Raw genomic sequence first — 27,655 nt, forward strand, 5'->3', positions numbered from 1 at the left:
GGCTTTTATCAGTCCTCAATCCAAATAAATAACTATGGTATATTTTGGACAGAGATGTTTTAAAGCTCATTTCATCACGTCATCAAAACACTGAATAAATTAAATAAAGAATGGTGTTCATTCCTCCACTAGAGTCCAGAGACTAAAATCAACCCCAGTGCACACATTTTGGCCCAACCCATTACTAAGACGTCTATGTTGGCTCTTCCTTTACTTTGTACTGTGTCTGCAGCTCCTGTACTTAGAATTCTATTATGTAAAAGTCACCAAAAAACAGAGACATCCTCTCGACATTAAGTGTCAAATGGGATGATAACATCATTTTCCTCAGAGCAACTGTACACTCCTATTTTCATCTTGGTTGGCTACCTCTTCAACTTTGCCTGTTTTTAATGGTACTTTCCTTTTGCACTTCCTGATTTTGTTGTGTCTCTTTCAATTGCCTGCATTTTACATATATCAGTCAGGATGTTTGTGTCCTGAGCTCCAGACTTTTGAGTAAGGGTTGAATATAAACTGGAGACATATCCAATGTGGTAGGGTCATGGTGAATGCAGCTCAGCAAAGATGGTGGTTCAAACTATTCAGGCATCATCTGCAGCTACAAAAAAGGTTTTGCATGTAAGTCCTTAGAAACCTGGGTAAGTGTAGCTGTTAGGTAAAGACGCGGCAGTTTAAGGTTGTCAAATACACAATTTCTGTCACCTGTCCATCATTTTTATTAATGTCAAATTGCTTTATCCTTTTTTCCTGTGGAACAAGCCCAATGTTCCCCACTCTAATTGTTTTGCCTTGAATGGTCCTCTGATGTCATTCATCCTAACATTTTGTTCTGTCTTGCAATTGTGGACTTTGAAGATTTCCTCATGAATATTAAAAATAGCTACCCAATGTTGTTTGACCAGATTAATTCATCCAAATAATATTGTCATATGTACAGTGGCCTCAATCTAACTAATCTATTTCAGTGCAGGTGGCTGTAAATCCAAGAATTTAAGATTTGTTTTGACCACCCATCAATTATGTATATTTGCAAGTTTTCTCCCGCATTTTAAAACAACGCCACACGGCCATGAATGTACCTATAGTGTAAGGTGCTCTGAGTGGTAATTAAGATATGAAAAGTGCTGTATAAGTGCAGTACATTTGGTGATGACATGCCTGTAGACTCTTCAACCTGCTTCTTCCTCTTAATGATTTATGATCATAACAAAAGGCTGAATGAGGTTAAAATGCTTTAGCTACAATTTATTTCAGAACACTGTCTCCTATCAACAACATTTACTGTTTGATGGCCTTCCTCTTCAGTTGACTGAATACTTTCTGTTCTGTTCTCTCACATTGTTATAGCACTTAAAAACACATTGGTTATAGTATAGATATTTTTTCAATACGACACCTGTGCGCTGCTACAGTTAGGGAATCAATGTATTCATATTCACATCTTATTGTAAGTCGCTTTGGATAAAAGTGTCAGCTAAATGAAATGTAATGTAATATTCATGTCTGTGTCATTTTTATCCTCTAATAATAACAACTGTGACATGATTAAAACAACTCAATCACTGGCAAGGAGAAAATATCTCACCTCTCATAGCACTTCTGTGGCACACTACCATGATGTTTTTACACACACGCACACACACACACACACACTTAAATTGAGCACTCAGGCTTTCTCTTGGGAACCAAGCTGTCAGAAACACTCCTGTTTAGAAACAAGGTCAAATGGACAGTTGTGCTAGAGAGACAACATGCTTGTCCCTCATTGTCCCTCACAACTCTAATATTGCAAACCTTGTTGGAACTCAAAGCATAGTCAGATTTCAGAAAAAGATTTTCACCAATGACAACCTTAAGAAAGGATGCCAGTACTTAGCAGCTGAACCCTCTGTGCTAAATGTGCACATGCTCTAATTCTGAATTAATGAAGGATGGACACAAAGAAAAGAAAATGTGTGTGTGTCTATGTTTGTGTACATCTAAGAAATAGCTATGATATGTGTAATTTTATTTCAAGCCCATTGGAGAATATATCCCCCATGTGTAAGTATATCTAATTTGATCATTATTGTGTATTTACTATGACAATGCACACGTAACAGGCTCATCAGTGTCATCTTGGTAATAAGTTGTCGTCTTCTTGGATCCTTTGCTGAGACAGAAACATTACTACTCTATTCATCATGCAGATTGTGCCGTCATAGAGAATATTAACACTATCCCTCCTGAGCGTTCCAGCGATCCTCTCTGAGACTTCTGCCCGCCAACAAACCCAGCCTGTAAAATGAATTATTTAAACAAATTATACCACTAATACATCCCTGGTTATTGTTTGACAGTCTGTTCACAATCGGGGAGGATGTAAGAGAAAGAAAAAGAAAGAAATGACACAATATGATTATTGTGACTTAGGTTAAACCACAAAACCGTTAACATAAAAACACAGGGGGGGGGGGGCAGCGTGCATTGACAGTAAGTCTGCAGACACAGTCGAATCTTCTACGACCTTGTTAAACTGTGGCAGTCGTCGACAACTGGTCAAACCACGGGTCAGTCGCCGCCAGATCATTTTGATAATTTGATTATTGTCTTAAAAGTAAGAACACAACATGAGTTTTGTTGCTGCAATGCTTTATACTGAGTGGAATTACAGAGCATTTATCTTGAAAGGTTGTGATTGTGGGTCTGAGGATTGTGTTTATTACTTAAAAGGTCCAGTGTCTAAGATTTAGGTGAAAGGGATCTATTGAAATGTTATATAAAATAATCTTAGTGATGTTTTCACAAGTGTGTTTCATCTAAATTATACAAATTGTTGTTTTATTTACCCTAGAATGGGCCTTTATATTAAAATACTTTATATTTACATCAGGGGGGGTCCTCTACATGGAGGCCACCATGTTCCTTGTAGTAGCCCAGACTGGACAAACTAAACACCCTTTGAGTTTTAATGAATACTGAAGGTTACCACAGGTTCTCTTTCATGTTTGAAAGAGGAGGATGAGGTGAGGGGTGTTCAGCTGCCACATGCAACTTCACTACTTGATGTCACTAAATTCTACACACTGCAACTTTAACAGACTTCTGAAATAGATGAAATGCAATGTATGACAAAATAAATCCAGTTCAGTAGATCATTCAAACTTACATATGAGCCACACACGTGAACAGCATTAAAGGAAATGAATTTTATGAAAAACATTGACAATAAAATCAGTGCAAAAAAACTATTATGTTGTTCATAGATTCAGAAAGAAAGCGGCAACCAGCATTACCACAGGCCAAGCAAACAGCCCATTCAGAACACAGGGTTCGAATGGGCACTGCACTCATCTTCAAAATGTCACGATCAAAACCAGTGAACATGCCATGTCTTTCTTCCATCCTCATAAAGCATTTCTAAATATAATTGTAAGCATTTTTTTAAAGGAATTAAAAAACTTCATTCAAATCTGCAGATCTACAGGACTGCATATCAAATGAAAATCAAGCTTTAACGAAAATTACTTTTCATTATTGATATCCATACACTGTCATGTCATGGGGCTAATAAAAAAGGAAAAGTCCATTTGTCACTTTAAAAGGCTATCTAGAGAGATGCTTTGCTGTCTCTGTAATAGCTTTAACTAGTCTTGGATAGTGGTTACTGATGAACGGATCAATTATTAACTGTAAAACCAGTGCTGCAGATGTGACACATCTAGAAATGCCATTCACAGTCACTTTGTCCAGATGTCCTCAACATCCTTTAAAACCTCACTAGCCTCAGCAATTTTTATTTTCAATTGGAAGAAAGCCTTTTCATCCTCAGCGTATATGACTTCTGTGAAAGTTCCATCTCATCAAACTTTAAAGAAGGATGATGGGCAACAGTCCTGTCTAATGTGCCCCCCTTTTGAAGCACAGTGCTGACATATAGTGCTTCCACATGTGGTTCCAGCTCTGCCCGCTGCTACAGGTGTTGTAGACCTCAGTCAAATGGAGGCTGCTATCCCATGTTGAGTCAAACATGATTAATGAATCGACCTCCTGACATGTGACAGGCCTGAATGACAGCTGATGTCTCCCTTAAGATACATCCATCACTCATAAGACTTGTACACACAAGACAAGGGCAATAGGCGTCAACTTCCCAGGAGGATACTATTACATAAGTGTGCTAAATATAGGCTGTCTAATTTGGCTTCAATTATTAATTGGGTTTCAGTCTGTAGCTCAGAGGGAGTTTTAAACTTGATTGCCAAGATGAAGTGTTGTTTTGTAGATCAAATTGTTTTTTTATATATTTGTACTATGGTTGTCATACAACCGACCCAACATTTTTGACTGTGATACATGTTATCTTAGTTTCAACACATACTGATGCTTGGGTGCAATGGGTCAACAGACAAATCATAGAAGGACCAAATCTCCTTTAAACATGCTTTTGAATCTTCTTATGATTATTTTATGTTTTGAATTATGAATCTATATTGCAACCAACAAATGTTTAGTAGTAAGTTGTTAATACTTTTGTTGTAGATCATCTTGTTGGCACATCACTTTGTGCCTGACATGAAATGTGATGAGCATTGTCCACTATTTTAGAATGATAGGAATGTCATTAGTTAGCAATTGAAAAAATTAGTGGTTGCATACAGTTTGAAACCCAATTTCATTATTTCACCAGAGGATTTCCACATGCACACATTGGTATTTTGTAATCAAGGTCACATTTAGGTCCCCATTTATTTCTCTGTGTGACTGTTACATTAACACTGATCATTACAGATTCACAAATCCTGATCATCCTGAGCTTTTGCTACAACCTCTCCACTGACAACTGTGACATTTGGGATTTTGTAAAAAGAAAAAGGAAAAAATAATAATTAGGTCAGACTCAAAATAAACAGCAGTGAGTACAGTCGTTCTGTGCTATATGACTAAAATCTAATATTTTGACACAGGTCATTTCATATCCAGAAAATTATATATATTGTTATTCGGAACTCAAACCTTTTTATTTACGGGATAAATTTGTCCATGTCTTTGTTGATGTTAATTTATAACTGAGCGTATTTCATCCCTGAATACAAACTCATATCAAAGGCAAACTAAACCAAACTTTTTGACCCATTACAATAAACCCAGTGTTATGTTCCTCGTTCAAAGACATAGAATGTGCTCTAACTAGGGTTGGCTCTTTTCATGGTTGTGGGTAAATTAATGACCAATCAAAACTCATAACTCACAGCAGACCCTTAACACGAGTGTCACATGAGTCAATCCCAAATGGACAGTTCATAGTAAAGTTGTAAGTTCACCAGAGACCCAGTCATTCAGAACTCATTCAAATGTGGTTTGAGGTGCTCGTGGCCTTTTATCAGTGTGAACGCAAATGTGCTCTAAATCACATTGAAGCTCTAACCAGCATTGATCACAGATACGTCTGCCTGTGAGACAACTGAAATTTAAGTGATAAAAAGTGGTGAGGTGGGACAAGCTATTTTAGGCACCCCTGGTTTCTTATTCAATTTATTGTATTTTTTATTTTTTACCATATTTGTTCACACATTCAACAACAAATCATTTTGAAATGACTACTTCTCACTTCTGAATGCCATCTCCATTGTAGTAACCATTAGAAGAACCACAAGAAAGAACAAGCTTCAGGTGTGAAATTGCATGGGGACATGGGGACATATACTATATTTTCACACACACCATCAAGTTGAAGGAGATGATGGAGGCAAAAGAGGCACTGAAAAGGATGTGGGTTTGAGGTAAGCACCAAGACACGATATTATTCCCAACTCTCACATAACTATACTGCTGGCAGCATGTCGCAGGTTGGACTGCATATTTACAGTGTGTCTGGGGTGAGAAAAAAAGGTTTGTACCTCACAGCCAACTCCTTTTTAAAAGGAGGAAACCTCTGGTAGAACCAGACTCAATGTGGGCGGCCATCTGACCCGACAAGTTAGCTGCCAGGGGAACAACATAAAGAAACATAACTGTCCGATTTCAATTTGAAGAAAGTAATATCATCATTAAAGTAAATTGCAATCCACACTGGAGAGTAAACCTGGTGTGACAGTGTTGGCCTGTAAGTGATGAAGTAACATGAATCGTATACAATTACAGTTCCGTATTTGTAGTTGATTTGGAATTCTTTAATGAGAAGAGACATAAGAGGTGAGACATGACAAGACAGACAAACCCGTTGGCAATGACTGAGTTGATAGGCTTCCCACTTGATAGAACTTACAAACAAACAGGTAAATATAGATTCGATTTGTATTAAATTTGTAAGAATATTTCTTTGTCGACAAAGTGTAGAGAAAGGAGACAGGACTGAAGGTGAACCTGTTATACCCTACATTCTGTTAGTTGGGGGATTTTTAAAGGGTCAACTCACAAAAATATGAAGCAGAAAATATAAGAGCAGTCGTTTCACCACAGCACAAAAGCTGCCTGAGCAAGAAAAGGAGTCGCACAAGACATTTGTGGAGCAACAGTTTGTCTGATAGACAAACAGGTTTGAGCAGATTTACACACCAGCAGGGGCTATTTGAGAGAGAGGGAAGGGTTCGAAGGGAAGCTTTACAAAATCTGAAGGTGAAATTAAAAAATAATGCTCTCAAAATGAAAGACCACACTTTTGAATAAAGATGGGAAACTCCAGAGCTGTTAAACGTTAAGTTGCAACCCACATAATCAGAGCCATTAATGAAATATTAAAGATAAGTTAAAATTATATTCAGTCAAAACTTGGTATTTAGTTGTCGATACATGACCAATTATTACAGTAATGATTTGCATCCATGTACACACACACACATACACTCCCTCATCAATCACTTGTATTAAAGACATGTGTATCTTTAGGACAGAAATGCAATGCGCCATTTTAAATGCATCTATTCCTCTATATTTGTATTTTAATTTGACATCTGAAGATCTATGGCTGTAACTAATGCAAATATACCAAAGACATGTTTTTATTGCTTTTCAGATGTAAAGGTATGTAATGCTTCTCAGAATGCTCTGGGACATCTCAGATCATACGTGTCAGTGTTTGAGTGTCTCAGCCTTATGAGAACGGACAGCAAAGGAGAATTTGAACTAACTGTGTCCTCCCCTGTCATGGACATTGATTTCTGTCCATTTGCTCATGTAGAGATGAAAAGGTCAAGGCATAAGTGTCCATTAATCATTATGCAGAAAACAAGTTATCTTGTCTTGATGAACCCTTTTCAGCAGCATGGGTCAAGGCTGAGCTCATCGCCAGCTGGTATATTATTTATGATGGTTTTTAAACAGTTTCATTATTTAGTGACTTTGCACAACTACCATTGTCAGACCCTCCACTGCTGTCTAACTGGCAGCCTCTCTTTCCTTTTCTGTGTGTGGGTGTGTGTTTAATTACAGGAGTGGAGTCAGCTGCCAGCCACCATCATCATCATCCTGTTCTGCATCACATACCCACTTCCTGCCTCAACACTCCACCAGATCATATAGACTGCTTTCTGTGAGTCACATTTAATGTCTCTGTGGCAGATTTTTGCACCACTGTATTTTTCTAGTTGGAAATTCCTCTTCTCCTCTGCAAACAGAAGTCTGTACTCCCTCCTGTCTCTTCCACTGTCTCATGTGGCTCTGTTCTGGATCCCTGCTCCCTGGACTGCACTCTCTCAACTGGAGCCCCACCTAGCTCTGGTTCGGCTTCCCCTCCAACCTCACCTGGTTTCCACACAGGTCTGGCTCCAACCTCAGCTAAGCTCTATTCTCCTATCTGCTCTTTCCCAGCCTCTAAGCCAAATCTCAGTGTTCTCTCTTGGGCCCACAACCAGCCTAAACAAACACGAAAAATTCAATATCCTCACATAATGAGTATTGGAGATCTGTATGACTGAGTGAGAAAAATAGACGTCAACATGAAGCATTATTCAATAGTCTGTGACTGACTGATGCATATAATTGGACGGGGAAAGATATACGACAGCACACAATCTGCATGGAAACATCAGTAAGAACTATAGACCTCATTCACCAACCATTCTTAGGAAGAAAGTTCTTTTTAAAACCTATTTATGCAGTTTTTACGTCTGTAGAGCTGCTTGCTTTAAATTCCCACGCCCTTGTTAACAGATTACAGCTGCCACATCGGCTGCGGTTCAGTCACTGTTCAGCCCCGGTGCTCTTCTAGAGATTCAAGGTCTTGCAGATTTTTTTGTTCCACGCACGGTTCACAGCTGAATAGAAAGTGAAAATGATCTTTCAAAAATGTTTATCTGTCCAATATGTCACAAACAAAATGTTTGCAACACTTACTGTAGCCTATCCGTTCCAAAATAAAAGTACTCCAGCATTTCTGTTGACTGAATCCAGTCATTTGATTTTTTTCAATGATGCACTGCTCCAGTTCAGGAAACTTTGTCAGAACACCATCAATAAAATCAATTAATATGAACCTGTATCTTGTATGGAAACAATATCTTTAAAAGAGCAGAGAAATAAATGGATAAATTACCATGACCGTCAATGTTCCCCTGCTGCAAACAATGACCTCTGATCTACCTGAAGCATGTCTAAATTAAGCATGAGTGCGTACGTGCACAAGGACCAGAGCCACTTGTCCCAAAGCTCTCCAATCCACTGGTTCATCCTGTCTGACTTTGCCCAGTGGAAGTTGTTCCTCTTTAACAAATGTGACCTCATCTTTGCCTCGTGGAAGTCCGAGCAGCACCAATAGCAGTGACACAACGTTGAGGGGCCGCTGCCTACACTGCTAACGGCAAGATATCACCAAATGAGATGTGACAGCTGAAAGAGAAAACAAGCCCAGCTGATGAGTCTAAAATGAGAACAGAAGTTCCTTTGTATCGTGTGCTTTAGAATGTTCACAGTAGCCTCATTGAGAGTAAATAATGAAAAATGTTGATGTATTGTGAAAGAAGCACAGTTATATTGCATAAAGATGAAGGTTAACTGACTGGAACCATGGTGTAATGTATGTGTATATCAGAGCTAACTGCTCTTATGGCTGAGACTTCTGAAAAAGACAGAATGTCCTCATGACAGATTGTTGTGTGTCCAGCAATTGCTGAACTTTAATGACTTTGCAGTGGAAATTTGTCTCGAGATGTGAAATAATGAGTTTCTCAGACCGGAGTTGTCTTTGAGTTTTAATTATTAGCTCGGCAGAGGGTTACACAGTCAGCAACAAGGCTTCAGAGTGCAACCAGGAGTAGTAAAAAAGGAAGGTTTTTATACAATGTGATAAACAGGAAACAAGACAGAAAGCAGACAGGAAACGTCTGATATCTGGCATCACTTGCTACAGAAAGAGGAATCAACCCCAGCACCCAGTTGCACAGATAAAGGTCAACAGGAGGTGAAATCACCAAGTAAGGGCATGAACTTTGAGGTTGCATCCGCTAAGTGCACAGAAAATAGTCAAAACAGCAGTAAGACATTGATCAGTGGAATTTTCCATTACAACTTCCTTTGTTTTTCTTAAGTAAAATCTGGTCTCACATTCAGCTCAGGGCTCATCTGTTAGGCAGACATCTGAGCTGTCCTGGTGATTGAAAGGGGGGAGGGGTGTCTTGCTGAAATTGTTGTTTCATCAATAAATAATGGCCGACAGAACTCTGATGGCTACGCACTGCCTCTGATCTATGATCAAAAAGAAAACACTGTCCAGTTTGCAGACTACTAAAACAGCCACGCAGAAAAACAAAAACACACGCTCTCAAACACAGAGAGACCCATGTGCTAACAGACACTAAAATAAATCGAACACGTCTGACACTTAAAAATTCATCAAAGCCTTTAAAATTTAAAGTAAAGTAATTTTTCTCCATCATACTTCCCCCACTTTAGCTTTTCCAGCTCTTTTGAAGCTTCTACAGGTTCTCACAAAGCCTCTTATTTCCTGTGGTTAGATTTCAGGTTTCCAGACAGTTTCCCTACCGTCAGGAGCCAAGTGAGGACTTGAACCAATTCTTGTCAGGAATGATATCCTGGCTTTGCTTGGCTCTCTCGGCTCAGTCAGGAGAACTGCTCTGGCTTCTCAGCACCTGAGATGTTTTATCTATCTTCTTTTCTGATGTGAGTAGTTTGCTGTTAATCTATTTGCCTCTTCTTTACCGCTTTGGGGACGGATTTGTCTGGCAGGTGGTCTTCCAGTTTTTGATCTCCAGACATTTTGTTTTAATGCATTCCTGACATTTTTGGGTACCAGCTTGTGTAACCATCTGCATTAGTCTCGCGCTTTTTTGAAAAATGACTGCATGATAGCATGCTAAGAAGGTGGACTGTATTCTGGTGGCTCTACACAGCCTGAAGGCTTCCTTTATTAACCCTACAGGGATAGCTTTGATAGATGATGGATTTATAAGGCCATTACTGACATTTTGTCATTGAAACTGCAATGACAAAATGCTATGTTTTGGTATTTTCTTAATTTGGTTGGGGATGGATAGTGGGAGCAGGACCTGGACACCAGAGCCCAGGGTTTGCATGCACAGTCCTTCCTGTGGTTTAGTCAACAGCCATTGCTTTGGTTGTAATGTCTCATGCTTCAATTCCCTGAATTAAATCAGAAAACAATCTTTCTCTACTGCTAAGCAATGTAACCATGTAAAAGTTTAGTTATGCTGTAGTCTGGCTCTTTGTTTAAAACGTAGCCCCCTTTGTGGGGTATTGAAACCCAATGGATAATCTTTGTGCAGCAACCAAAATCCTAAAGATAAACATGTCTGGATAAACAAGTGGATAGACAAATGAATAAATGGCTCTTACCCAGTGAATTTCATTCGCAATGGAATTCCACTGCTTGCCAACAACTGCAACGAAATACAGACAACTAAAGACAGTAAAATAAAATGCAACTCAAAACAAGTCATTACTTTACTTCAATTTCACTCTTGAGGATTCAAGTTATTTAAACCGTTCGAGTGTGGTCATGCACACTAGTTTGCTACAAACTGCTGCATATCATCTGTCACACTCTTCAATACACACACACACACACACACACACACACACATACACACACAGAGTAAGAGGGAGAGCAAGTTAGAGTCAGCACAGTTTAGTCAACCCTGTCGTTCAAATAAATTCAAAGTCACCTGGCTACAGACATTTGTTGTCCTGGACAGACACGTGTTTGTGCTGAGACTCCGGTGAGGACAGCTCCAGCCTTGGCAGAGACACGTCTTTTGTTTCCCTCCACAATTACCAGGTAGAAACAAAGTGTGTGCAGTGCATGTGGGGATGTAACAGGTGTGCATTCAATTAGGGCATCAACAACAAATTGTGCCAGCTGTCTCCCACTCTGGTGAACATAAAGCGATCCATAGTAAAATAGTCCCAACTTTTAGCTAACTAAACACACGCAAACCAAATTGCAGCTTTGCGAAAAAAATGCTCTGCGAGCTGTTATCTACCATAAGGGCAAGGCAGGGTCATTTGAGAGAATGTGATTGATGTGTAAGAGAGTACATCTTCAGCACTGATCTCTGGACAGTGGCAAAATAAAATGAATGAACAGTGAATATGTTATTAATGCAGATCAGTGTAATATGCCTGTTGTTAGGATGAGGAGGCGCTGTTGTGCAGCAGATTTGTCACTGACAGCATTCAGGTCAAATGAAAACAGAACATATTGGTTTAGTCTGCTCTGTAATTTTCTTGGTTGTTCCATGGTATGGCTACTGTGGGGCTAACACAATTCTTGGTGAGGCTGGAGCCCAAACAACTCCGACCCTGCTTCCACCAATGGTATTTTGAGATTAATTCATTTTGGCAGAGAATGTTGTCGAAAACTAATTTCTTCACTGATGTTGTTGCAGTAAAATTTGCATGCAGAACTTTCCTCTACAATAACACATTTCCTGGTCTAATTCCAGTATTGGCAGGATGACATAATGTCATTGCCTTCCAAAACCAGTGCCAATCTCTTCACAAAAATAAAATCCTTTTATCATTTAATAATAATAATAATAATAATACATTTTATTTATAGGCACCTTTCAGAGCACAAAAGGTCACCTTATACTGTAGATAAAAAAACACAACAACATATGAAACAATGTATCAAAAACATCAATAAAATGAAATGAACAGGTTTGGGCTCCTAAGCCACTTGGTTAGAGCTTGAGAAAGATCATAGTTAAGGTTAAGATGACTTCTCTGTTACTGTTAGGTAAATGTTGTAATTACACCCCCTTTGCTCCCCACAGACAAGAGTCATAACTAAAGTGCTTTGTCACTTGAATAAAAGTTGCTTTTAGGCACTTGCAGTTGTTTGTCTCAAGAGGACAGTGTTGAATTGCCTCGTAATGACACAATGTTTACAAGTCATCATATTGGTTTAATCCTTGCTCTAATTGGGACCGTTGGGTGCACTCATTTCTCTTGTTTAGGGATTCTCAGTTACAATGCTATTTGCACCACATACCCATCCTGCCAAACCTCCCTCCTCCCCTTCAGGAACAACTTCTGAGCGGCCCCAGCTCTCCTGCTAACTGCCCCGGACCAAAGCAGGGTCTAGTTTTCAACAATCACATTCTGGCTCACCTTGTTTGCGCTTTGCTCACTGCTACCCGTTGATGACACTGACTTGTCTCAGCCGGTTTACACCTCTCTTCTCCCATCCTATGTGGACCTGAATATTAACCTTGCTACAGTAGCTCTCTAAAAAGTATTGTTTGCTGCCATAAGGCGACTTGTTTCAGTCTGAATATCATGGCTGTTAATGAGAAGATTGTTCTAAACCTCACAATTCTAGATGTGATAGTTCTAATTCTAAGGCTAAGCTTATTTTTAATTTGCAGTGCTTCCCGTATTTCATACACATCCACTACATTTAGTCGGACATCAACACTGACTGAACTTCAGTACTTCTCTGTTTTAATGTGTCTGATTTTTCTCTTATGTGGTAACATCTCAAAGCAACAATATTTTCCTTCTCATTTCTGTTAAACTCACAAAAGGTTGATGTTTGTGACTTTTGGGATTTTTTGCAGGAAATATGTGTACTATATAGGGTATAGAAAACTTGACTAAACATTCAGACACCACACATCTTGCCCAAGGAAACTTTGGTATTAAGATGGGGAAGACTGGAATCAAACTAACAACCTTCTGATTAAATGATGACCACTCTACCCCCTCAGCCACAGCTGATACATTTTGATGAATAATCTAAAAACCAATGCTAAATTATTTCACTGAGCCTCCCCTGAAACTGTTTGGAGCTCCCTTGAGGATGACAGTCACACACTTTGAAAACCTGTGAAATAGACATTACAGAGACGATTAGAAATTAAGGTAGACATATGTGGAAGGATTTGGAGCAAAGTTTGTAACCCCTAGACCAACAGCAGCCCAAGATATCCAGGAATCCAAGAAGTAGGGTGATATACACCAAAGGAAGTTCTTAGGCCAGTGCCATTTCCCAACATACACTGTTAGAGCTGAGCTGTTATCTTTGCAGCAACAAATGTAATAGGATTGTAAAATATTAACTTCCTCATTAAAAACTGATTGCTTTTTATTATCAGTGCTTAACAGTGTGGGTGGGAGGGTGGATGGGAGCCACCATACAGGAACTTGTTGGGGGCACTATTTGTTGCTATATTTTTGGGGAGTGTAAACAGGGAAACAGTGCTACGACCTCACTGTGACTCCATTCAGAAACACACTCCTGGCAGTCAACAAAAGTGAATCCATTCTGAAGTTTGCAATAAAAGTGAAACAGCACTGAAGCAGAAAAAGTCTGACAGTCATTAATATGCGGGTTATCTTATTATTTCTGCCTTTTGGAAGCGGATGGAAGAGGACATTTGTGAACTTCTACATAAACTTAATCGCATCACCATTGTCCTACTTTGGTGATACAACAGTTTAATTAGGTTTCATCCATTAACATTAATCAATGATAATTTGTTAGTTAATGGGAAATTAAGAAATTCCCGAAGTGATGATGATACAATCTAACCAAAAGTCCTTAAAATTCATACCCTGGCAGAGTAAGCCTCAAATCTTTCCATGCAAGTCCTAAGGAAGGAAGGACGAGTTCAGAGTCTAATCCTAAACCCTAAACTTAAATTTTCCCTCTTTATCATATACAATTTAAACAGCAAATTCATTACATAGTGAATTAATACAATACATGAATATTTATTAGTACACTTCTTATGTATTAGAGCAAGTTTATTGCCCTTTGCTGCTTTACCATTTAAACATTGGTAGTAATTGTACTATGGTTCTAATAATTTTGAGGATTACACTTTCTTGGACAAAACAACCAGGTGTCACTTTGGCCTTTGCATGATTGTCATGGCATTAAACCCTAGTTTTTATAAACCAAACAAATGCTTATTGGAGAAAATAATGAGCATATTCATCAATAAAGGAAATATTTATTTGTTGCAGTTGGATACAAAATAGTGTAAAAGAGCTCTGTCTAAACCAGCTGCAGTAGTGAAGACCTGACCATTAATGCATGAGTGATAATGTCAAGATACAATTTTGAAAAGTCAGTTTCAGACACTTTAAGTATTAAGTACTTTTTCCTGATTATGCCTGGAGTGTTTTTAGGGTGCATTATTAGTTTTGTTACTTTAGTAAATTATCATAAAGTTAATCTGAATACCTTATCCACTAATGCTTATTCCTCTTGATAAATTGCAAATGAAACTACTCTTAATTACTTCATAAAAAAAATGTATTTCATTATCAGCATAATTATTTGTGGTGGCTACAGTGTCATTTCCAACTATGTTAATATTTGCCCTGACTTACTGTTCAACTGCAATGTCCAATAAAAAATGTAACATTGTTGTGTTGTCCCATGTAATTTCAGACTGGCACATTTGGCATATTACACTTAAATTTGTATTGACCACCTCATCCGTTTTGTGTGCAAATTCTATTATCTTTGGTATCTTTTTTCCCAGCTGGCGGTAAACATTATAACATTTGTTCTTCATTGTTTTCCACTGCAAAATTACGGAATGCTGTTGCGGACATGGGGAGTGTAGGAATGTGTTACTTGGCACAGATTTTTTACCTGTACTTTTTATTCTTTGGGTCTGGTTTAAGGTATCAAGTATTTTAATGTCTCAAGGTTCAAGTCTGTAAGTGAATTCTGTAATGGAAATTTACTTAATAACTTCTTAGTTTATGCTTACAGCAGACATTTTAATCGAGGGTACAGCTCAACATAAACTTTATGGTGCACCCACTGTCTAGCATGTGAGCCCATTGTCAATTCATGTCTTGCAGAAGTTGATCCCCTTATCATGTGACCCTTTGCTTTACTCTGGTTTAACTGTGTTTGTCCTTTATTTGAAGAACTCAGCTGACTGACACAACACCCTCACCATACATGATACCAACACATTTAGAATGCAGCCTATCAGTCACACCTTTACAGAAGATAAGTTCCAGACATAGAACAATACATTCACTGCGTGTTTTGGGGTCAGAAGGTAACCCACACAGAGACACTTAAATATGAGCACAGACACTTCACATTTCATCTCACTTGCAACCTCCACCTTGCCTGTGTGATCCTTTCTGCAGAAAGCTTTTACAAATAAATTTACAAAGAACAACTTGTCTCAGAACCTCGTTTGTTGACCAAAATTTCAACCCCAATTCATAAATGTCTAAAAAATGTCAATGCAATATGTACAATAATTGTTGATTGTTATTTTAGAGTGAAGGATGAACCTAATCCTGTATCAAACGTGTGTTCTACTGTCAATTTGTAGGATACTTTTCATGGAAATGATGGCCTCAGCAGGGCAGACTCTTCTATCAATCATGTGTAGCCTCCTGTTAGTCTTTTCATTTTGTAATGTTAGGTAAATATTTTTACATTTGGTGCTGAGCCAGGTTTTTGTATGTCTCTCTATGAAGCATAACTTAAAAGACGAGAGCATGGACAGATCAATGGAATTTCCCCATGCGGCACCATGAAGAATCAGAGCTCGGAGGTGGATGCTGGGTGGAGGTGGGGCGTGACAAGCATAGGTAGCAGCAGCTGTAGAGGCAGCACTAATGAGCAGCTGCTTTGTCAGATTAAATAGATAGTTTGTCAAAATATTCTGCAACAAATCAGGACCACAAATTCTTTGTATTATGATACATTTTGACATGCCAAACAATGCTTACAGTATGTTACCATACCATTTTTGCACTGGATTATTGCCATAAAGCAGCACAGGATGGATATATGTCCTCAGGCCATATATTTTTATTAGCTACATCTAAAAATAAGGTTTCAACTGGACATGGCTTTGCTAGACGTGAGTAACAGAGAAGAGAATAAAATAAAAATATAAGTGAGTCTAACAGTTGTCTTTACTGTCGAAAATGTCCATGATTTGGAAAAGTTGTAGGAAAAAAGACCAGCAGCCAAACCTGGCCAATCACTGTTCATGTGATGTCCTCATTGTATCTCTGTAGTTCCTTTAGCCCTATAATTTAGTTGGATGATGTACATGCTTCACTGTTGCTATAGTGTTGATACATGCACAGGCTTGTAACAAGAAGCAGGAAAAACAATGGTCATTATACGGCAACACCAAGACATCTTTCTGTATTAAAGGGGACATAGTATGCCCATTTTACCACAAGTTGATATGGTTCCTTGGGGTCTTAATGAAATGTCTGTAACATACTTTGGTCAAAATACCACAAGGATCATTTAAAACAGCACCCTTTTTACCCTGTATAAAACAGCCCTCCACAGAGTGACCTGTTTTGAGTGCCTGTTCCTTTAAATGCTAATGAGCCAGCTCCCCCCTCCCCCCTCTCCCCCCATGATTTTAAACGATATAAATTACATATTTTATATGATATAAATTATCAAATATGCATCCCATACTTTGTATTCCCCTTCTGTTGTCCTGGAGTTTTAATTTTCCCAATCACATAATTAAATGTCCCCTCTGCCCATCCACTACAAGCACACAAGCAGACAGACAGAGAGAGAAAGAGGGGGTGGTGGGGGCTATGAAGACCATCATTTACCCCGAACCCCGACATTCAACGGGTACAACAACAAGCGGAGAAAGCAGAATCGCGGGCTGACCTTATATATACAGTCTATGGGGCTGACCAGCGGAGAAATGCACGTCCCGTGTGAACAGCCAGGCGGCTGCGCGCTTGGGAACGGCGCTGCGCTGCTCAGAGCGCTTCCGTCCGGTGTACCCTGCGTAACTACTGTAACCGGCGTAACTACTGTAACCCGGCGTACAGTAGCGCTGAACACTGCAGAAGTCTTCCACACTGCTGGCTGTGTGGCGCTGACACAAATTCCAGCTCACGCATGGGAGAGCGGCAGGTCGCGCCCGAGCACAGTGCTGCAGCCTCCCAGTCCCAACGATCCAGACAAATGCCACATGTGAGTGAATCGCGGGCTGACCAGCGGAGAAATGCTCGTCCCGTGTGAACAGCCCTGCTGCGTGCTTGGGAACGGCGCTTGCGCTGCCTCGCAGCCTCGCTGCCTCCGGTGTAAACCCGGCGTAGTGAGTGTGGGGGGACGGGGGCCAAGACCATGTAGGGAGACTTCCAGTTCCTTGTTACGACAAAACCCAGGAAGCGCAATCGAGTTGCCTCAAGCATGACGTTTCTGACTTAGAGGAACTATAACAAAACGCGCAAGTGTTTTTTCCCCAGAGTTTTTGGGTTGGTAGACATGCCAGATACCCACATTAACCTGTAGAAGCACTAACAAAGTGGAATTTGCATGCTATGTCCCCTTTAAATCGCACTTTTGCGTTACTTACTAGTTTGTTTTCAAGTGTGGATTCAGCTCACTGATTTCCCTTGTGGTTGTTAGAGGAATCCTACAACCTCTGCTCTCACTGTTAGTCGAGTAACAGTGTTTTTTTTGGCTAAATGGCCTCAGGGCTAAGGAGCTTACCCCTTTATCACAGCTTGGTGCATCACAATGAGGCTAAGAAATCTAAAAAAGAAACAACCCAAAAAACATAACTTCACCTTGCTGTTTCAAACATTATTTGTCAGTTTTGTAAGATAAAAATTATTTGTCAATTTTATATTTCACATAAACTACAGTCAAACACAGTACATATTTGTCATATTGTGGCTTTGTAAAGTTGATATTGCAGATACAAATGGACTGGTGAATGGCCAGTATTTACCAGGCATTTCTCATCTCAACTACCACTCAAAGTGATTTACAGTAAATTTCCAAACTCCCCCATTTACACACTCATACTACTGTATGCTGCAATTTTTGGGGGATCTATCTCACACCATTCACAAACTGATGGCACAGTCCACAGGGGCAATTTGGGATCCAGTATTTTGTACAGAGTTTTCAGGAATACAGATTGGAGGAGTCGGGGATCGAACCACAGCCCTTCTGATTAGTGGATGACCTGCTTTTCCCACTGAACCACAGCAAAAATGTCTCATCAAACACTGGATACATTGTGACGTTGTGTCCCAGGTCTGACCGCAGAGCAAAAGCTGCGGCATCTGAATGTTTGAGGTGAAATGGTTGTGCGAGGATGTTCTAGAAAGAAGACATTCATGTAAAATAATTATCATCTTGCATTAGGTTTTTAAACAGTTGCTCAATGATGCAAGCTTTATCTAAAAATATTAAGGATTTATTTGCCACATTGATGTCTTATATTAGAGGAGCATCATCCGGCCACAAGAGAATAAGCCTAGCTCACCTAAAGAGAAGAAAGCTGCGCATGGGCAGAGTTGCACTCGCTCACTTGACTTTGAAATGCAAGAGGGAAGGAAAGAAATGGGTCAGGAAAAACACTATTGATTAAGTTTGTTCAAAGAGTTGTCTTTTATGTCACTGTGTGTGCTCTATAATGCTCCTGTTAATGAAAACTTCAATGAATTAAACCCTCTGTTTTCCTCGCAGCGCTCTGGGGGAGGGGGATTGTCAGCGGCTGTTCTGGAGTTAGCCGTCTGCAGCGTCTCAATAGAAACTAGAGCAAAGTGCCTCAGAAGTAATTAAAATGGTTAAGGTTTCAAATTAATTATCTGTAAGCTGTAGTTTTGATGATCCTTTTCTATTTATCTTGAAAAAATATATATTGTATGTCAGTATTACTCAGTGTGCCACTGTAAAAACAGCAAAATGTATTTTTGTAGCTAAGGTATGTTTGCCGAGTATATACACTATACTAGACTATTTGGACAATATGTAGTATATTAAGCTGTTTGTCTCAATGTATATGATGTATAAACCTTCAGAATACACAATATACTGTAGTTATAAACCTGAGTGCATTCGCTAAAAGGCTCATTGATAATGGCAACAAATTTCGATGTTTCTGGAACTTCCAGGTGATGGCCACGTTGTCCCAGATATTAACTTTTAATATATGAAAAGGGACGTCTTGGGGCGGATGTCCAGACAGGCGTCATTAAACAGCAACATGTTTGCATAATTACCAAGATGAGCTGGTATGTTTCACTTGGTTCTGAATGGTGAGTTTCAAGAGGGAAACACCCCTGATGAGGGCAGAGTGAACCACAACTAAAAACGTATGGGAACAACAAAAGGAAAAAGAGTGAGCTGAAGGAGTCTGAGTGCTAGTGCTAAGTTGGTCAAAATTGATCAATGCGGATTTAGAGACTTCATTAGCTGTGATGCTTTAATACACTGATTCACATGTCCCTGTGGCTGTCTTTACACTGCTGCCCGACGGATTGGATCACTGAACACAAATGATCCATCAAAGCAAACTGCTGGAACTCGCCAATAGCCAAACATGTACAAGTGGCTCATTACAGTAATGAGTCTCCTACATGCACTGAGCATGCACTGACTGTATGAGAAAAAGACTTCAAGCTTGTTCTGACAACCTGCATCAGCATCACTGATTTTGACGTTTTTTTACATCAAACTAAAACACAAATGAAATCCCTGAATGACCCAATGGCATCATCACAACAAACATGGAAGAGAAAAACATCATTAACATTTGATTAACAGGGTTATTTCCACAGCACAACGACAAATATTTCCAGTGTGAGTGGTAGAATCATATTTAAAGCAAAAAAAAAACTGCTACCATTCAGCAAATCCATAGGGACTGTTTCTGTAAAGGCAAAGCGTTGGCACACTGATCTCCCTGTGCTATGGCCCATTTTGATTCAATAAATAACTGATAAATGACTCAATGAAGGCTTGTTCTGAATGAAAAAAAGCCCTGGATGAAACTGAGCACATTTGTATGCAACAGGAACACCGCCATGCTGTAGTACCAATAGCTTTCAAACCAATTGGATTCTGGTTTAGCAGCCCTTTCTCATATTACAGCCTTGCAGCCTCATGACACTTGAATGCTTGTTCTTGCTTGTGCCATCCGCCGCCTATTCACTGACAATCTATTACTTGCATCCATTCAAAGATGCTCTCATTTTGCCACCAATGTACCCTGATGCCAAGAGACAGCGTTCTCACAAATGTATCCCCTCCAATCAATGTTAGCCTGTGTTTACTATTGTTACAATGCCATAACTGTTTGTAAGAAGTGACTCACTGTCAATGATTGTTCCATTGTAAAGCTTTCTAGACAAAACCACAAAGTCCCAAAGCCAAAGTCGATTATGTATCTGACTTGGTTACTATTTTTTGAGTCAAATTTGAAGACTCTCTTTTGAATACATTTTTTGGGGCTGTAGGAGTATAAACTATGAATGGATTTAGGTTTACTGTTTAAATGATCATGGGAGTGTGTGAAGTGAAATATAGAGGAGCACACTTTCTTTAAATTTAATTATTTCAAAATTTTAGGGATGACATGCAAATACGCGTCACTTCATCTCAAGAAAGAACACTGACGTGAAAAATGGTGCAGGCGTCTTTCCCTTTCATTGGGGCTAGCCGCCAAAGCTGCTTAGCACGTTTGATATACTTCCAGAGTCTTGAAAGCCTTGCTTCACTCATGGTGACAGAATCCAAATGTGTCATAGAGCTGCATGAAAGATGTGATCTCCAGGAAGGGTGACATGGTGATAAATTGTCACACTCTCCATCTCCTTTACAGACATAAGCTGTGTCAACTGTGAGTAATATGAGGCCATTAAATTTGACATATCATACATTTCAGTGAAAACAACAATAACAATAACTTTAACTGTGTGACTCTTCCAGCTGTTTCCAAACTGGTTCTTCTGTTTGATAAAGGGATCTATGGTTACCATGATTTATAATCACACTTGAGGCTTAGTGGCGTTTGACGACATAAATATTAAATAAAAGCTGATGCATACGCTGATCATGAACATAAACTAAAGCTTGGTTTTTTACAAGCAATTTGACTCGCTGATAATTGCAATCCATCATTCTGAGTCTTTGGAATCAATGGGCAGGACCAAGCTGCGGTGTTGTCTGTAGTCAGCTGTAGGTGTGTCATTATGATAAATGACTCAATCAGCTGGACCTGAGGAGGCTATACCCTATGAGTCACACACAGACCAGAAAAGTTGAGCGAGATTTGACCTGAACTTTATCTTGTGCCACTGTAAGTTTGATAAATGCACAGCCTCAAGGGAAGCATCATATATTGGGGAGGAATTAGAGTGTGGAGAAGAGTTTGTCCCCAAGCAGCAGGTTGTCTGAAGGATAACACTGGTGTTAAATAAAATAGTGAACTCTGTTCATAAAACGCTTTTCTCGTCTTAAGGATCGCTAAAATACTTCATACATGGCGGCTTCTCCATCACTCATACATCCCATTCACACACCGACAGCACAGCCGTCAGGAGCAATTTTAGGTTCTGTGTTGCCCAAGGACACGTCGACATGCGGACTGGGGATCAAATCACCGACCTTCAGAGTAGTGGACGACCCACTCTACCTCTCTCTACCTCACTTTACCTCCAGAGCCACATTCCTCCTATTTCATTTCTATTAATCCCAGAGAGAACTCACCAATTTATTACTATGATACCATTTTTGGTTTCAATAAATGTATGCCTCACCCCTGGAAAGTCAAATACAATTTTGTTCCCAGAACCCTCTTGAATCATAGCTGCTAACAGAGACAGCCCCGACCCATGTAATACCTCATGTTGAACAGCATAGGCACAACAATGCAAAAAGATGTTTCATTCTGCTCAGCTTGACTGTGAAGAACAAAGGAAATGGAAAGTTGAAATTTTGTGTGTTCACTTGTGCAGCAGTTTTGTCTCCATAAGCTGTTTCTTCCAAAACAGTGGGACACTACGACTTGGGATTGATCAGACAGACTTGAAGAACATGACAGTAATATATTCTGACTGTGACCAATGTATGTATGTAACCAGAGATGAAGAAGGTCATCTGACCTTCAAAGAAAAGGAACAGATAGACAAAACATGGAATTGCAGGCTGTCCAGTCACCAGGAGATTGGTGGCTCGATCCCCGCCTCCTCCGGACCACATAATGAGGTCTCATTGGGAAAAATAAGCTTTGATGGCTGTGCTGGCAGTGAGTGAATGGTGTATGTGATAGAAAAGGTGCAGCATTATGGCAGTGGTGTTTGAATGAGTGAATAATTATGTGTAGACACCTTCACAACTTATAAACACGGCATCTTCTGACTTGAAGTATGTTGACTTCATGTCATGACTTGAATAACAGCTCTGCCCAGAGTTCACTCAACTCATCAAATTAAGTTTTTACAGAAAAATGATCAGCACAATTAGAAGCTGTGTCTTTTTCACAGTAATGAAAACAAAACTATCCAGAGGTCGGTAAAGAGTCCAGTTCCCAACTTTCCGCTCTGATAACTGAACTAAGTCTTGGAAGCAGCTTTGTACTGCCTCTGGTACAAAGTGTCTACTGTACATATCTGTTGGTTATGTTGTTTCATCTCTAAATGTCACATAAATCTAAAAACACTAAATAATGTACAGACACATACAAATGACCTAAGTGTGAGCAGAATGCTTTTTGTATCTATATGTGGCTCTTAATTGTATCCTGCACTTCTCCTAAACAGTTTATCAGCCGTGCATAGTTTTATTCTTCACAGGTACTACACCACCGTAATCTAAAGGCATTCAGGCTTCACCGTTAAAGCTGCTTAGAGGCAGAAAGCAATTGTGCTCAATTAAAAGAAAATGACGATAAGGTTGCTTCATGTCACATTCTTTAAAAATGTGTGGCTGTTCGAAGGCACTTGGTATCAAAGCATGTCTAAATAAACATGACACTCTGCAGGTTTTATAAACTGAAGTGGCGAAGAGTACGATACTGCTCAGGGATCGTCAATGATCCACAAAATGTCTATTTTCCCTCACTAAGGGAAAAGAGAAATTAAAATTGGAAAGCAAAGGATTGATGGATGGATAGGTGTATAGATGGATGGATACAGAAAAATATACTGTGGACCATAAAAATATAATTGCTGCCTTGTACAAGCCAAGTCAATTAATTTGAACAATAAATTGAGTATATTTTCTCACTTTTTCCCACATATATTCTTGGACAGCTTAATTTGCTGATGCAAATTAATCTTGCTCCATCTGTCTGAACTCCGTCTCCACAGGGTCATTTTCCTCCGCTTTTTGCAGACACTGAAAATCAAAGGCAGAGCTTTTACATGCTAAAAATTCAGTCATATTGACAGTCCAATTTATCCCAATGAATGAAAGGTAAACAGCCAACAGCGGGGAGTACTGCACGTTTTAACATAGGGCCTATTACTCGTGAAATATACATAACCAGCATCTGTTCTTTAACTCACTAAAGATGTTTCCATTGTTTCATGTGACAGTCAGCTCTTTCTCTTTAACTCGCCAACACAAGCAAACACAAAGACTGTAAACAACCTTGTGACCAAAAGAATATCGCCTCAAATCTTCTGAGCGGCTGTCCGTCCCAACACCAGCAGGTATGCAGCAGCTGCTCAATCAATAGATGTGTGATAAACTGTGGTCCTGGGCAGTTCTCCCAGGTGTGAAGGTAGTGCAGAATGAGTATGAATGTGAAGCAGGGCACGCAGCACTGAAAAAGAACATGCACACTCAGCAAAACAATTCTCTGGATGAACTCGGGAGGAGGATAAAGCTTTATAATTGTGTTTGCAGTATTAAGAACCAACAATTCCTCACATTCAAGATCAAAAGACAACAACAACCACAACAACACATCCAAAGCTATCTAATGAACATGTTACTCATTTATTTAATGCATACCAAACTTTTGTGTAAAAAAAAACGTTGCTGTGTTATCAGGGGTTGTGAGCAGCACTGATTCCTAGCTGGGTGCAGTGACTTCCTGGGGTCTTGATGTCACACTGTATCACATCATCTCTGCAGTTTTGTCAGCTGCACATTCATGCTGCCAGTCTCCCCTTCTGCTACATCCCAAAGGTGTTCTACTGGATTCACATCTGGTGACTGGGGAGGTCACCCAAGTTCACTGAACTAGGAACCAGTCAGAGACGACTTTGAATTTGTGACATGGAGCATTATCCTGCTGACAGTAACCTTTAGAGGATGGTAAACTGTGGGATGCACGTGGTCAGCAACAATAGTTGTATGTGCACTGAGCAGATGTATTTAAACCATGGCTGAGTGGTATTAAAGGGCCAGTGTCAAGGAAACCTTCACCACATCATCACACCACCATCACCAGCAGCCTGGACCGTTGACACAAGGCTGGATGGTTCCATGAATTCATACTGTTGACTCCAGATTGTGACTCTTCCATTTGCTGTCTCAGCAGAGGAAAACTGAGATAGATTTTAGATACTGTATTGATCCCAGAGGCAATGTACCGTAGCACCCAACCTAAATCTACATGATTTTACACACGACACAGTGGCCACATGAATGGCTGATTGAATTACTGTATGAATAAACAGGACTACAGATGTTCTTAATAAAATGTTCACTGAGTGTATAGTATGATAGTGATATCAGTCTTTTAATCTTACTCTATGCAAGGAAGTGAGTAAGTCACACTGTTCCATTGATGTTCCTGTAGACGTTTTCATAATCTATGAATTGAAAAAATACTTCCTGTTTTCCTAGGAGTTCTTGAAATATAATGGTGATCCAGATAAGAAATGAATGATGCATGTTGGACTTGCAAAGATGATTTCCACAAGGATGCTCCACAAATAGTTATCAACACTGAACTTGAATTGTGTTTCTTCATTTTCATACAACATGCTCCAGCCTGTGTGTTGCACACCAGCTCGAGGCTGTGCAGCAATACATTTTGCATTCCCAACCAAAGTGAATGGAAAAGTGGTGTCAAACTTTGGACCCCTGCCGTCTACAGTTGGCAAATAGTGTAGTGAAATGCTGTGCGCCATGCAGTGTGAAGTATGCTTCACTGTTGGAGGTCCACCCTAGGTAACACCTGAGGCTACGAGAGCTGATGTCAAAACATACAATATCTAATATTTCATACCCAGTGGATCTGCTCCAAACTGCTACATTTGTGTTTGTCTTAATTGTCTGTTTCATGCTATTTCCTGTTTGAGTTATGGCCAGGCTACAACAGATTTACAATTGGTTAATGTCCATTTAAGATGACAAAATATGGTTTGTCTTCCAGAGCAGACAATTTGCAGAATGACTTTCAATAATGCCATCTGTTGTGGATGTGATCGGGGCTTCATATTAAATTAAATAAGCATGTGTGGGGTGTGTATGCTGTCGATAATTAATCACGTCAATTCCAAGGCAATAATATACAGAAAGATAGTAACTCCATACGCACTTGTCATTGAACAATGATGGAGACATTGCAAAAATATAGACCCTGTGAAGAAAGTCAACAAATCTAATTTAAGTTCAATAAAAACTGTCAAATTCATCAGCAATGCCATAACTATCATCAATCTGTCTCTGTCCATAGTGGGACAAGACTGCTCAGTCACTTATATATATGGAATATAATTAACTAATATAACCAATGTTGTTTTGTGATGCAAGTGCAAACTTTGGCAATTAGATGAACTCTGTGGGGAGTTTTACATTTCTCCGAAACAAATTAAATTATATAATGATATGACTCACATACTTTTCAGTAATCTATCTGTTCACAAAGTCACAACACACATTCAAGGTTAAAGAAAGGCTTAACAAAGGACAAACAACTTGTTTTCTGGACTTGGAACCTGAGTCGGTAAAATAAAATGTAAATTCATCACATTATTTTCCTGTCAGACCCCATCACATAATCCCTTTGAGGGGAGAAAACACATTTCTCTCACTTCAGGTGCTCAGGGCACATATTAGCATTTTCAGACGTCAGCCTCATTTAATGTAATTTCAGGACAGTGCACTCCTCTGTGACTTCACCAGAAAGCAGTTTTTGCTCGGGAGTCCCTGTCATCAATGTCTTTTCCTCATGCTCTGTGTGAGGACACTGAAACTAAAGGTTAAAGGGCTATGCTGGCATATATGTCACTGTACATGCAGCAACACACTATGCAAGCTGCTTTCAGATAAGTACTTTTGCCTATCGCTGATAAATCTGCAAAGCGCTCTTCTCTACTGATCAACACATCTTGGTTGCTTCCATTCAGCACTTCAACATGGACAAAATCCTTCGATAATATTGACATGTGCACACATTGTTGAGATTAACTGATCAATATTCGTTTCAAATGCCAGCTAGTAAAAATTGATTTTAACATAAAAGCCTAAAAAAAGTGATTTCATTGACGGCCGGTTGTTTAAAAAAAAACAAAACAGAAGGCGTCATTGAATTTTTGATTGATGAAGTTATCCCTCCAGGAAACCCTTGAGATTAGGGCTTGGTGTCAACACCCGTAAAGCCTGACGTCTTTGATTAAAGTTGACAAGTGTGTGAGGTGGAGGGAACTTTTCCCCACTCTGTGTGGCTGAATTGGTGGCATGACTCAAGAGACACAGACAGCTTTTCCACAAACTTAATATCCCCTCCATTCTCTGGCTGTCCCAAGAAACCCCTCATAGGGCCACACTGACAAGATGATTTGCATATGGACAGCATAAGAAAAGAGGGGAGTATAAGAGTATGTCTCAACAGTGCACCACTTCACAGTGTGAAGAAGGAGCAGAAGAGTCAGACAAATGTAAACACAGAAATACAAAGAGCTTAGACAGGAGAGTAGAAGAAGTCTTACCTGGGAACACAAGCACAGCAAACACCCACGACAGGATGATGAAGCATACCGAATTATACATGATTCCCAAGCAGTGCTGATTCTGATGTGCCGTTTGTTTTATGGAGGCTCTTTTTCTATCTTCCCACAACTGAGCTACAAAGAGCTGCCCACTTGGTTGTTTTTTCTCTCTGTCTTGTTCCTGAATGTCAGTTTGAATAGCTTTTCATTCCCACTTGCAGGCTGTACTGAAGATGCTTTAAATCCAGTGCAAAGTAGTATTTGGTGGCACACACACGCACACACAGACACTGGCTCCTCACGCAGCCTTCGATCTCCCTCTCTTCCACGTACTACAGCGCACAGGGGGACCAGCACTCTGCCAGACTGGAGTGGGGGGGAGAGGGCAGCCTCCGCTCAGCTGGCATTGGTTGACGCTGCTGTCGATCACCCATGAACAGTCCTTGCTCTGTTTTTCCCCCTTTATTTTTTTTTGTCTGGCTGCTTTGACTCCTCAGCCCTGCTTTCCTTCCTCTGTCCTCTGACAGAAATA

General features: G+C 39.7%; 1 protein-coding gene across 1 annotated transcript in view; it reads right to left on the reverse strand.

The window, feature by feature from the left end:
• opcml (opioid binding protein/cell adhesion molecule-like) overlaps positions 1–27,450 on the reverse strand; it is a 324,664-nt gene extending 297,214 nt beyond the window's left edge. The window contains exon 1 of the mRNA XM_035178053.2: positions 27,124–27,450. Coding sequence (XP_035033944.1) covers positions 27,124–27,184 — 61 coding nt within the window. The 5' untranslated portion in view covers positions 27,185–27,450. The remainder of the gene's footprint in view (positions 1–27,123) is intronic.
• Between the last annotated feature and the right edge of the window lie 205 nt (positions 27,451–27,655).

This window comes from Hippoglossus stenolepis, chromosome 15 (assembly GCF_022539355.2).
Source record: "Hippoglossus stenolepis isolate QCI-W04-F060 chromosome 15, HSTE1.2, whole genome shotgun sequence".
Taxonomy (NCBI): Eukaryota; Metazoa; Chordata; class Actinopteri; order Pleuronectiformes; family Pleuronectidae; genus Hippoglossus; species Hippoglossus stenolepis.